The 13,351-nt window shown below is 50.4% G+C and overlaps 1 protein-coding gene across 1 annotated transcript; it reads right to left on the reverse strand.

Moving 5' to 3' along the window:
* Positions 1–2,902: 2,902 nt before the first annotated feature.
* Positions 2,903–12,245, reverse strand: TEKTL1 (tektin like 1). The gene is made up of 7 exons (XM_061149199.1): positions 11,676–12,245; positions 9,703–9,807; positions 4,685–4,883; positions 4,350–4,516; positions 4,094–4,189; positions 3,892–4,005; positions 2,903–3,154 (listed from the first exon to the last, which is right to left on the reverse strand). The coding sequence occupies exons 1-7, from the start codon at positions 12,243–12,245 to the stop codon at positions 2,903–2,905; spliced, it is 1,503 nt and encodes a 500-aa protein (XP_061005182.1).
* Between the last annotated feature and the right edge of the window lie 1,106 nt (positions 12,246–13,351).

Genomic DNA, 13,351 nt, shown 5'->3' on the forward strand with positions numbered 1-13,351 from the left:
CCTTAAGGGAGCTTGTGTAACAGCATTTCCTCTGTAAGGCATGTGCCGTTTCTTGCACTTATGATCACCATGCAGCATTTTGGCATGACAGGGGCAATTTGAAACAGTGAAACTGGCAACAAAAAGCGTGCACACACGCATGCACACACACACACAATTGTGCCACAGATTAGACTAGAAGGGATGCTTGTTTAAGGATGAGACCTAAACCAGAAAGGCAGAGTTTTGCCTTGTTGGACCTTCTGGGAATGTGTGGTCCAGACACAAAATTTTTTTTTTTTTCCCCTGCTCTTCACATGCCCGCAAAGAACCCAGAAAGCAACACAGTATACTGGGGGTTAGGAGTAAATTTTAGTGAGTTGGGTTAATTCACAAATACAGAATTTTTGAATAATGGAGATCAACTGTCATTTCTTTGTTAAAATTCCTTCAAATCGTGTGCTGCTTCCAGTCGGCATCTGAATGGGTATATGGAGGGAGTGCCTGAGGAACAATTCTGGGGAAACTGGAGCCCCGGGAACCCCAGGAAGCCCCTGACTGTCAAGTCCCTCTTGAGATAAGGGAGCTGTGATGCCCAGTTTGAACCCGCTGCCCCTACTCCTCAGCTGAGCACCCAACTCCCCCCTTTTTTCTTGCATATTTCCCTGTCAAGTGAGCATAATTCGCTCCACCTCCACTTGGTTGTTAGGGTGAGCCCATGGATGTCTGTAGCCTGGAGCAAGAGAGAAAGAGCATGGACTCAGATCCAGGTTTAAATCCCACTTTGTCCTTTGCTGGCTCTATGACCCTGGGCAAATAATTTCTCCTTCCTGAACTTCATTTCCTTCTCTGTAAAATGCTGGCTGGGCTCAGGTGTGTCCAAGGGGCTATGCCAAAAAGATTGTATTTGTGATGGTCATTCTTAGCCTGTGCACGTCGGTTTCATGAGAGAGGGATCATGTGTGTCTCGGTCCTTGCTGTACAGTCTCTGGCATGAAGCAGTTGCTTGGGAAGTATTTGTGGCTTGAATGAACACCCCTTATTCTGTGTCGACCACACCCTGAAATCCTCCTACGAGAGCAGATGATTATCACAGCTTAGTGTGAGTAGTTCTGTGACGGGAGGGTGTCCAAAAGAACACAGAAGAGAAACTGAGCTATGCTTGAACGTGTGGGTGCAATCAGGTGGGCTTCCTGTAGGAGGCCACACTAGAACTGCAGTATACCTATGGCTGATTCATGCTGAGGTTCGACAGAACGCGGCAAAATTCTGTAAAGCAATTATCCTTCAGTAAAAAATAAATTAATAATAATAATAATAAAAGGATAATACAGGCTGCACTCCACCAACTTGCAAGTTCCCTGAGAGCAGAGACCATGTAAGCCTGGCTCACTGCTGCATTCTCAGTGCCTGGCTCAGAACCTGGCACTTCCCAACTCCCCCCGCCCCCAACCCCCCATATTCTTTTTTAAAAATTTATTTGTAATTGGAGGATAACTGCTTCACAATGTTGTGTTGTTTTCTGCTGTACAATGTCAATCAGCTGTAAGTATACAATATATCCCCTCCCTCCCGAGCATCCTTTCCACCCACGCCCCCATCCCACATCTCTAGGTTGTCACAGAACACTGAGCTCCCTTTGTTACACAGAAGCGTCCCACTCGCTATCTGTTTTGCACATGTTAGTGTGTATATTTCAACGCTACTCTCTCAGTTCATCCCACCCTCTCCTTCCCCTACTGTGTACACAAGTCTAGAACCTGGCACTTTATAAGGGCTTAGTAAGTGAATGAAGGAGGCTGTGAAATTTGAAGAAGCAATATCCACTCCCCCCCCCCCCCCCCCCCCCCCCCGCCCTGGTAAGTGGAGATAAGGGCAATGGGAAGCAGGGAGGACTCAACTGCACCTCCTTACGGACTTCCCTTGTGGCTCAGATGGTAAAGAATCCGCCTGCAATGAGGGAGACCTGGGTTGGGAAGATCCCCTGGAGAAGGGAACGGCTGCCCACTCCAGTATTCTGGCCTGGAGTATTGCATGGACTGTATAGTCCATGGGGGTCACAAAGAGCTGGACATGACTGAGTGACTTTCACTTTATGGAGTTGCTTGGGGACTGGGAAAATAAACAGCCTCCACTAGAGAGAGCTCCAGGGGAGGAAGTTATATCCCTGTGTGTGTGTTTTGTCAATAAAGGCAGAATCCCAGTTCTGCTTCGAGAGCAAGCTGTAGAGTCAGGTATTAAAATTCCAGTTCTTCTAATGACTAGCTGAGTGACCTCCGGCATCTGCTTAACCTCACTGTGCCTCACTTTCCTCAAGTGTAAAATGGGAATAGTAATTCATCTGCAGTTAAGGATGTTTTATATACAGTCACCATTCTCCTACCCCCTTACAACAAGCCTCCGAAGTTAATGCTACAATTCTACATTTTACAGGCTGGAGACACCGAGGCCAGAGACAAGTAGTGACTTGACTAAGGCCACATAATCTGAAATTGGGGAGCCGGGATTTGAACCCCCAAAATACAGTGGCCAAATCCATCCTATCACTAACAACTTCCAGGATGCAAAGCCTATAACGTGTTGTAGGATAAGTGATCAGCTGGCTCAGATGGTAAAGAATCTGTGTGCAAAGCAGGAGACCCATGTTCCATCCCTGGGCCGGGAAGACCCCCCCCCAACCCACTCCAGTACTCTTGCCTGGGAGATCCCGTTGAGAGAGGAACCTGGCTGGCTACAGTCCATGGGGTCGCGAGAGTCGGACTCGACTTAGCGACTTAACCATCACCACCACTCGCCTAATAAGTGGTAATTATGCATTTTCATTTTGAATTATAATTCTGCTAGAGGGCGCTCTGAGGGCGAAGGGGGTCAGGAGAGAGGGAGGGCCACTGGGCTGTGGCCAGCTGGGGCAGGGGTGCGCCGGTCACTTGGCGGCAGCGGAGTTGGTCTGCATGCGCGGCGGCGTGCGTGGGTCCCAGTCATTGACCAGGCGCTGCGCTTGCTCGAAGCACACGTGCGGGTGCCGCTGGCGGAGGCGCAGGCGCACCACGCTGTAGTCCACGTCGTGCCCGATCTTCTTGCAGTTGAAGCTCCAGGTGAGGTTCTTGCGCATGGCGAGCAGCTCATCCAGGTTCTTTTCAACGTGCGAGATGTGGCGCTGCAGCTTGTCAGTGCCCTGGGCACGAGGAGGGGCGGTGTTGGGAGACAGGCGAGCCAGAGCGTGGCGCTATCTAGGATGGGCGGGCACACCTGGGCCAGGTATGCGTGAACAAGGACGACAGCTGAAGAGGGGGCGGGCCTCAGGTTGGGGGGGGGGCGCACATCTGAGTCAGGTGTGCGTGTGGAAGGACCTCGCCTGGGTAGGAGGACACCTAGGAGGGGAGAGCCTAGAATGGGGTTGGGGGTTACACGCCTGGGCCAGAATGTACTTGGAAAAGAACCTGTGACAGGGCGTGTATGAAGAAGCGGATGCTCATGAAGGTGAGGGGACGGGCAGACCTTGGATAGAAGTAGGGCATCGATTGGGGGAACTTATTTGAGATGGGTGTGAGTATTGAGCTTCCCAGGTGGCTCAGTGGTAAAGAATCCTCCTGCTGATGCAAGAGATGCAGGAGACCCAGGTTCCATCACTGGGTTGGGAGGATCCCCTGGAGGAGGAAATGGCAACCCACTCCAGTATTCTTGTCTGGAAAATCCCGTGGACAGAGGAGCCTGGTGGGCTGCACCCATGGGGTAGCAAAGAGTTGGACTCTTCTGAGCATGCTGCACATGTGAATATTGAAGGCATCCGGCTGGGGGTGGGGGGAGCTGAAGGACTCACAGACCCGGGTCAGGGGTCTCACCTGGGCTGTGTGCTGGAGAAAGGAGTCTTACCAGGGTAGGGCCTGGCGGGAGGGGCTGAGAGGGGCTTACCTGGGCGAGGCGCGTGGCCTCCGGAAGTTGGGTGCCCACATGTCTCTGATACATGCGAACCAGAGGTCTGTCCAGTTTCTCTCGAGTCTCCAGGTGACTTTTGGACAGAGGACCCTGGCGGAGTGCGGTGTGCAGAGCCGTGAGGTTTCACCTCCTGGACGCCCATGGCCGCATCCCCGCAGACCCTTTCCCCCAGATCTACCTTGATGAGGCCGCGGGTGATGTACATCTCCTGGTTGAATTTCGTGCACCGGTGGATCGTTCCCCTCATGAGTCCTAAGGTCATGTTCAGTCTATCCTGGGTGGGTGGGAGCACAGCGCGGAATCACACCGGCTTCCCGTCCCCTCTCCGCCTACGTCCCTCCGCCGCCCCCCACCCACCCCGCATCTCCCTCCTCCATACTATATAGCATTCTAGACTCCAGCCGCCAACTAGGAGCGGCGCCAGCGGGGCGCACCTTCAGCTCCAAGGTTTCGCGCATTTTCTGCGCTAGCGAGGCGCACACGCGGTCGCTTATCTGCTGCTGTTGCTCTCGGATGTCCTCCTCGTTCTTTGCCATATCTAGCAAAGTGTCCTTGGACTCCATTAGCAGTCGCTTGGCTTCGTACAGCGCCGCGGCGCACTCTGCAGGCGTGGGGAGGGGGGTGTATGCGCGTGTTAGGCGCTCAGTCGTGCCTGACTGTTTGCGACCCCGTGGAGCGTAGCCCGCCAGGCTCCTCTGGCCGTGAAGTGGGGGAGCAGTTGGGCACCAAGGGCGCCCACTCTGCTGGACTCATTTCTGCGCGGTTTTACCTGGGGTATAGGTGCCCACAGGGTCTGGAGGCGGGGTTTTCAGGCCCTGAGTGCGCGGAGTGGGGAGTCGGGTGATGTTGACCCAAGAGTGGCGGCCCGCCTGCTCCAGAACCTTGTCCAGTGGCTGGTTCATTAGCTCCACAGCTTGGAGCCTCTCCTTACAGCAGAAGACCAGAGAGTCACGACAGGAGGCCAGGGTCTGGGAGCGAGGAAGGAGAGGCAGAGAAGGTTAATTGTAAGCTGGGAGACAGGGGGAAGTGACTGAAAGTGGGGCTTCCCAGGTGACTCAGTGGGAGAGAATCCACTCGCCAATGCAGGAGATGCTTGTTTGATCCCTGGGTTGGAAAGATCCCCTGAAGAAGGAAAGGACAACCCACTTTTGCCTGGAAAATCCATGGACAGAGGAGCCTGGTGGGTTTAGTCCACGGAGTCGAAGCAAGATTGAACCCGACTTAATGACTGAACAACAACAAACAAAAGTTCCCCAGCCAGGGATCGAACCTGCATCCCTTGCTTAACCACTGGACCACCAGGGAAGTCCCCATTTTTTTTTTTTTAATAAAACTGTATTGGAACATGGCCATGCTCATTCATGTACGTATTGTTTCTGGCTATTTATGTACTCCACTGGCCAAATTAAGTATGATCTTCCTCAAGTTACAATAGGGTTACATCCCAGTAAACACATTGTAAGTTGAAAATATTATGTTGAAATGTGTTTAATACACTTAATCTTATTGGATATCATAGCTTAGCCTAACTTACCTTAAATGTGCTCAGAACACTTACATTAGTCTATAGTTGGACAAGATCATCTAACACAAGGCCTATTTCCTAATAAAGTGTTTAATAGTACTTGTAATTTATCGAATACTGTACTGAAAGTGAAAACCAGAATGGTTGTATGGGCACAGAATAGCTAGAAGGGCATCAGTTATTTACTCAGTGGCTGACTGGGAACTGTGACTCACTGCTGCTGCCCAGCTCAGGTGAGAGTATTGTACTGCATATTGCTAGTTCAGGAAAAGATAAAAATTCAAGATTAGAATTATAGTTTCTATTGAATGTGTATCACTTTGCACCATTAAGTTGAAACTTGAACCATAATTTGAGGACCATCTAGAATTGTGACAGAGATTGTATTGCACACAAAGCTTAAAAAAATTAACTACTTGACTCTTTAAGAACAAGCTTTTGAAATTTGAAATGTCATATAAACAGAATCATACAGTGTGTACTTTTTATGTCCAACTTCTTTTGCTGAATATTATTTCTTTGGGATTCATCCATTTGGGTAAAAAAATGGATATAAAGTCTTTCATTCATTAAATTTAAATGCTCATTAAGCCCTTACTGTATCCTAGGCATTGTGCTAGGTTGCAGGGATGCCATGGGGGAAAATGACCCAGTTTCTGACCAAAAATGTGCAGATAAGAATGGCTAGTGAGTGAATCAGAGAAATGGGGATTATCTGGAAGTGTGGGATCAAAAGATTAATTTGGCTGTGCTGGGTGTTAGTGGAAGCATGCTGGATCTAGTTCCCTGACCAGGGATCAAACCCATGCCCCTTGCAGTAGAAGCATAGTCTTAACCAGTGGACCACCAGGGAAGTACATATTTTCTATGACAAATATAGACAGCATATTAAAAAGCAGAGACATCACTTTGCTGATAGAAGTCCATACAGTCAAAGCTATAGTTTTTCCGGTAGTCATGTATGGATGTGAGAGTTGGACCTTAGAGAAGGCTGAACGCCAAAGAATTGATGCTTTCAAATTGTGGTGCTGGAGAGGACTCTTGAGAGTCCCTTGGACTGCAAAGAGATCAAACCAGGTAATCCAAAAAGAAATCAACCCTGAATATTCATTGGAAGGACTGATGCTGAAGCTGAAGCTCCAATACTTTGGCCACCTGGTGCAAAGGGCGACTCATTAGAAAAGACCCTGATGGTGTGAAAGCTTGAGGACAGGAGAAGAAGGGGGCAGCAGAGGATGAGATGGTTGTATGGCATCACTGACTCAATGGACATGAATTTGAGCAATTTCTGGGAGACAGTAGAGGACAGAGGAGCCTGGTGTGCTACAGTTCATGGGGCCTCAAAGAGGCATGACTTATCACCTGAATGAAAACAAAAAACAGATGAAAATTAGCCACTTAAGCCATTTTAAGTGTACAGTTCAGTAGCAGTAAGTATATTCACGATGTGTAACTGCCACCACTGTCCATTTCCAGAACTTTTCATCATCCTAAGTAGATCTGTGTCCATAAAAGGATAATCCCCCATTTGTTCACTGTTGAGAGTGATCTGATGAAGAAAGAAATGTGGATGATGTAGGAGAAGGGGGAGGAGGTGGGTATAGTAGGTAGATGGAATTATAGGGTTGGTAGAGGAAAAATGAGAGAAATTCTCTTCAGTGGTTTCCATGCATTGGGGTCATTCTTTGAAAATGAAGAAAGAGCAGGGAGTTGGACAGATATGAAGGAAGAGAGGGTATGAAATAACTTGCACAGTGGGACAGCAAGTCTTCCAGAGACACATATGAGATTTCTGGGAACCCTCTTACTGTCAATCTGAGATTTGAGTTCATGCTTTTAAGTTGAAAGGGCTTCCCTGGTGGCTCAGTGGTGAAGAGCCCACCTGCAATGCAAGAGATGTGGTTCAATTCCTGGGTCAGGAAGATACCTTGGAGAAGGAAATGACAACCCACTCCAGTATTCTTGCCTGGGAAGTCCCATGAACAGAGGAGCCTGGCAGGCTACAGTCCATGGGGTTGTCATAAAAAGAGTCGGACCTGACTTAGTGACTGAATGACAACACAGCAGCACTCTTTGGGTTTCCATCTGTCTTTTCCCACCTCCCTATTTCATTTTCTCTCTTGCAAGCCCTTCCCTACCAGGGCCACCTTCAGGGTTTTCTCCCTTGTCTGTTTCAGACTTACTTGAAGGATTTTTCAGGATCACCAGATTTAAAGGAATATGACAGCAGCCTGGAGGTATAATATGGTTGTTCAGTCCCCCAGTCATGTCTGATTCTTTGGATCCCATAGACCTCAGCACACCAGGCCTCCCTGTCCCTCACCATCCGGAGTTTGCCCAAGTTCATGTTCATTGGAGTCTGGCAGGCTACAGTCCATGGGGTCACAGGGTCGGATACGAGTGACTAAGTACACACAGCACATGTCCATTGCATCGAAGGTGTAATAGGTTGAGTGCAATTAAGGTTCAGCACCACGGACAGTGGCGCGTCGGCTCCTAACTCCACCCACGTTTCCCCAACTCCACCCTCCCAACCCTGGCTGGTCCCTTATTTGAATGACCCTTTAATGTGAATTCCTCGAGGGCAAGGCCTGTTCACAACTTGTCCCAACTGCCAAACACAGTGCCTGGGACACCAAGGTATTGGATTAATATTTGTCAAATGGATAAGTCACACGTGCATACAGGCTCCTTGAAACCTACTTTAATGTCTCCATTAGTGATGTCATAAAGAAATCCTTGTTGCAAGAGTGAAAGGATGCAGTGAGAGGCCATCTCTGAATGGAGCTGATAAAGATGAGCACACAGTACAGAGTAAAGAGCTCAAGACACCTGAATTGAAACATGAGGAAGTTCTCACACTTCTGGGTACATATATAAAGGAAATCAGGACCTTGAAGGGAAATAATTGCCATGCACATTTTAGCATTATTCATCAGCTGAGACATAGAAACAATCTAAATGTCTATTAACAGATGAATGGATAAAGAAAATGTGATATTATATATATAGTATATATATAATATAGTAATTATCAGTAGTAGCAATAGTGAAAGTCACTTAGTCATGTCTGACTCTTTGTGACCCCATACAGTCCATGGAATTCTCTAGGTCAGAATACTGGAGTGGGTAGCCTTTCCCTTCTCCAGAGGATCTTCCCGACCCAGGAATTGAACTGGGGTCTCTTGTATTGCAGGCAGATTCTTTACCAACTGAACTATCAGGGAAGCCAATTAGTAGTAGCAATATTTTTATATTAATAAAGTTACTATACTAATAATTGTACTATATAGCGGGACTTGCTTGCCGGTCCATGGTTAAGAATCCATCTGCCAATGTAGAGGACATGGGTTGCATTCCCGATCTGGGAAGATCCCACATGAAGTGGGGCAACTGAGCCCTTGTGCTGCAACTCCTGAACCTTTGAGCCGCAACTGCTGAAGCCTATGAACCTAGAGCCTATGCTCTGCAACAAGAGAAGCTGCAGCAATGAGAAGCCCGTGCACTGCAACTAGACAGTAGCCCCACTCACTGCAACTTGATAAAGCACTTGGCAGCAATGAAGACCCAGCACAGCCAAAAATAAATAAATTTTTTAAAGAAATAAAATACATACACAATTTAAAATAGTAAGTTGTACTTCTCTAAAGCTGGAGGAAGAAAAAGACACCTGAACTGAAATCACAGCCTCACCACTGGCTAGCTCCATGGCTTGGGTGAGGTCACATCTTTCTGAGCCTTGAATTCCCCATCTCTAATGAGAATCATAGTTTCTGTTTCACAGGAGGGTTTTAAGGACTTAACAACAGGACAGGGTGTGGCACAGAGGGGTGTCCTTAGTCACTCAGTCATGTCTGAATCTTTGCAACCACATGGACTATAGCCCACCAGGTTTCTCTGTCTGTGGGATTCTCCAGACAAGAATACTGGAGTGGGTTGCCATTCCCTTCTCCAGGGGATCTTCCCAACCCAGGGATGGAAACTGTTTCTCCTGCATCACAGGTGGATTCTTTACCATCTGAGCCACCAGGGCACAGAGGTGAGAGGTGTTCATTGTTATTTTGAGGCCCAATTTCATCTCTCAGAGCTCCAGTCTTTCCATTTCCTAAAGTGGAAATACAGTGAATGTCACGTCAGGGTGGGATGGGTGTGTGGCTTGAAGGATTTGCTGTTGCTACAATCCTCAAGGTTAAAACTGTTTGCCCATGAGGCAGCCAAAGGTCCCCTCCAATCCCCTTAACCTGGCTCCAGGTGTCCCAAACCTTGAGCAGGGCCTCTGATTTTTCCATATCTGTCTCCATCTTCCTCTTCATGCTCTTTAGCTCCTCTCTTTCCCAGGTAAGCATACTGTCAGCTTTGTCAGAGATCTGGAAAACAAGGAGAGAATTCTTCACACCTGTGGGAGAGGACTAGAGGGGAGAGCTCTTTTTCTAGAATAGGACAGAGTTTGCCAACCTCAGAAACTCTGGGTTTGGGGAATGGAGTTGGGGGCACTCTCACGCTTTGGGGATCTCACTCTCTGAGAAGCATTTACCCTTTTAGGGAGCTCTCACCAGGGCTTCTCTGGGGGCTCAGATGGTAAAGAATCCACCTGTGATGCAGGAGAAACAGGTTCCATCCCTGGGTAGGGAAGATCTCCTGGAGAAGGGAATGGCAACCCACTCCAGTATTCTTGCCTGGAGAATTCATTTCATGGACAGCTATTCCTGGTGAGCTACAGTCCACAGGGTCCTAAAGAGTTGGACTGACTGGGTGACTGACTCTTTCACTTGGGGGAGGTCTTACCCTCTAGAGAGCAGGGCTGGGGGCTTCTTCCTTTTACAGATAAGAGCCCAGTGAGCTGGGATGGAGATGACTTAACTTGGGGGAATGACTTATCATTGCTCTTTGGGGCTGAGGGGCTCCCCCTTCCTTGGTGATGATCTTCTCCTCTCTCCCAGGCTACAAGTGAAGGAGTCTCATCATAGCGATGATGGGGTTTGCCCTTTTGAGGGCTTATTGTTTGGATTTGGGGGCTGGGACTCGGAAACCCACCCTATGGGTGGGTGGGTGGGGGTCTCATCTCTCCCCAGGGAGGCTGGAATATTGTCCCCTTTGGGGATGGCCATCTAGGATTTCACTTTAGGGGGAGGATTTTACCAGGGCTGGGACTAAGGGGTCTCACTCTTTCCCCCTGGCTAAGGGTTTAGCTCTCAGGTGCAGGACTGAGGAGTCTGAGGGTCTCAGTTTTTAGGCAGAACCTGTCCCTCTCCTGATTCTAACCCTAACCCCTGTGAGGCCTGGGATGGGCTTCTCATTCCCTGAGGCTGGGGGTGTGTCTGGTGCATGCTGTTCAGTTGTGTCAGATGCCTTGCGACGCTATGGACTGCAGCCCACCAGGCTCCTCTGTCCATGGGATTTTTCAGGCAAGAATATTGAAGTGGGTTGCCATTTCCTCCCCCAGGGGATCTTCCTGTCTGAGGGATGGAACCCATGTCTCTCCTGCATTGGCAGGTGGATTCTTTACCACTGAGCCCCCTGGGAAGCCTGGGGAAGGGGGGAGTTGGTTAGGGTTTAAAAAAATATTATGAGTAGAATTTTATCTGTTGGGACTAGGACATCACCCACTGCTCAGCTGGGGGCTTCTTGTGTGTTTTCAGTGGGGTTGGGGGGTTGGGGCACTGAAGGTCTCATGCACGGGGGGTGGGGGAGGGGTGGAGAATTTCACCCTCTTGTCTAAGCTGGGAGTGGTAGATTTTCCTCTTTGGTAAATCTAGCTTCTTGTCTGACTCAAGGGTCCCACCTTCTCTCCCTAGCAGGGAGACTGAGAGATATCCCACTCTGGGGGCAAGGTTTCCCTGGTGGCTCAGATGCTAAAGAATCTGCCTGCCATGCAGGAGACCCCGGTCCGATCCTTGGGTGGGGAAGACCCCCTGGAGGAGGGCATGGCTACCCATTCCAGTATTCTTGCCTGGAGAATCCCATGGACAGAAGAGCCTGGCGGGCTACAGTCCATGGACTGGAGAAAGAGTCGGATACGACAGAACGACTAACACTTCTGGGGCAAGGGGTTTGAGGATCGCATCCGTTTGGGATCTCTGTCTCTGGGGCCGGGAACCAAGGCACCTCATCTTGGGGTGGAGTTGGGCCTGCGATGGGGGAGTGTTTCCTCTCTAGGGTGGATTTTGCCCAGTCTGCGCATCTGGGAGCGGAGGCCTGAGTCTTTGCGGCTGGGCTGGGGCGGGGGTGGTCCCACCGTCTCAGATTTGGGCCGGTAGCCCCGCAGCTTGACGCTCTGCTGGTTAATCAGCAGTGCTTTGCGCACTTCGCTGAGCCTGCGGTCCGTAGCCTCGCGCTGCCGCTGCAGCAGGCGCAGCTGCCCATTGATCTGGTGCTGCGCGCGGCCGAGGCGGGCGGCGGTGAGGCGCGCCCCGCGGGCGTGGGCTTGCACCACCTCGGCGGTCTGCAGGGCCCGCGCGTCACGGTGCATGGGCAGCGGCAGGCGGGCGTGCCAGGCCGGCGGCTTCATCTTGCTCTTCCACAGCGTCACGCCCTCGCCGGGCGGCGGCTTCTCCATGGTGCTGCCCCCTTTGAGCATCTCCACGCGGAAGCGCCAGGGCAGAATGTAAGCGGCCCGGCAGAGGTGGTGCGCCAGGTTTGGGTCCCGCACGCTTTCGTCCGGTTGCCACATGGTCACCGCCTCCTGCCCGCAGCGGTCGGTCAGCTGGTGTGCCTCGTCCGTCAAGGCCCTGGTCGCCTCGCGCCATGCCGGATGCCCAACACGCGTGTCCTGGCTGTGTTCCACCGGAGGTATCAACACGGGCATGATCCCTGTTTGGTGTCCAGGCCTGGCCTGAGATCCTTGCCTGGAGGGGCAGGGACCGCCCCCCTCAATGACACGCAACTCCTTCCTGGACTGAGAAGTTTGTGAAACAGAACCCTCTTGACTATGACGAGCGAGCGTGGCAACGGCATAGGCGGGGTTCCAAAAGTGGGGGAGGGGAAAGGCTACAGAGACCGGCTGGATGGAGTCTTTGGAGCCAGGCAGAGGCAGCTTGGAATCCTGGCTCCTTTGGAAAGGTTCTACCGTATGGAGCCCACCTCTCCTGTTGCTCCTTACCCTCTTACCTGCTTACCCAGGAACATGGATGAGGCTTCTTCCGGTTCTGTTGTTCAGTGGCCAAGTGTGTCTGACTCTTTGTGACCCCACGAGCTGCAGCACACCACGCTTTTCTGTCTATCACTGTCTCTCTGAGTTTGCTCAAACTCATGTCCATTGAGTCAGTGATGCCATCCAAACATCTTCTCCAGCTCTGAAGATGGTGCTAAGGTTTCTCCCACTTTAGACCTTTGGATTTGTTGTTCCGTCTGTGTGGCATACTCCTTTCCACCTTCTTCCCGAGGCTGCCTCTATTTGGTCTTCAGAACCCAGCTTTATCTGTCAATCGATCCATCTAAGTTGTGCTAGATATATCGAGTGCTAGGTTGTTGTTGCACTTTTCTCTGGTTGTAGAGGGCATTCCTACAACTGTACAAAGCTCTCTACAATGCTGTAGAGAGCATCCCACAGCATTCCTCTGTGGGATGGCGCGTGGGCTTCTCATTGCAGTGGCTTCTCTGGTTGTGGAACACAGGCTCTAGGGCACGTGGGCTTCAGTAGTTGCAGCATTTGGGCTCAACAGCTGTGGCTCACAGGCCCTAGAGCGGGGGCTCAGTAGTTGTGGCTCAGGAGCCTAGCTGCTCCGAGGCATGTGGAATCTTCCGGGACCAGGAATCGAACCTGTGTCCTCTGGCACTGGCAGGTAGATTCTTATCCACTGTGCCATTAGGGAAGTCCAGAACCCAGCTTAAATATCACTGTGTTAAGGGAGGCTTTCCTTAGTGCAGTATCTAAGACCTACTCTCTCCTATCACTCAGGCTTTTTAGTGCAA

Source organism: Dama dama, chromosome 9, assembly GCF_033118175.1.
Source record: "Dama dama isolate Ldn47 chromosome 9, ASM3311817v1, whole genome shotgun sequence".
Classification (NCBI taxonomy): Eukaryota; Metazoa; Chordata; class Mammalia; order Artiodactyla; family Cervidae; genus Dama; species Dama dama.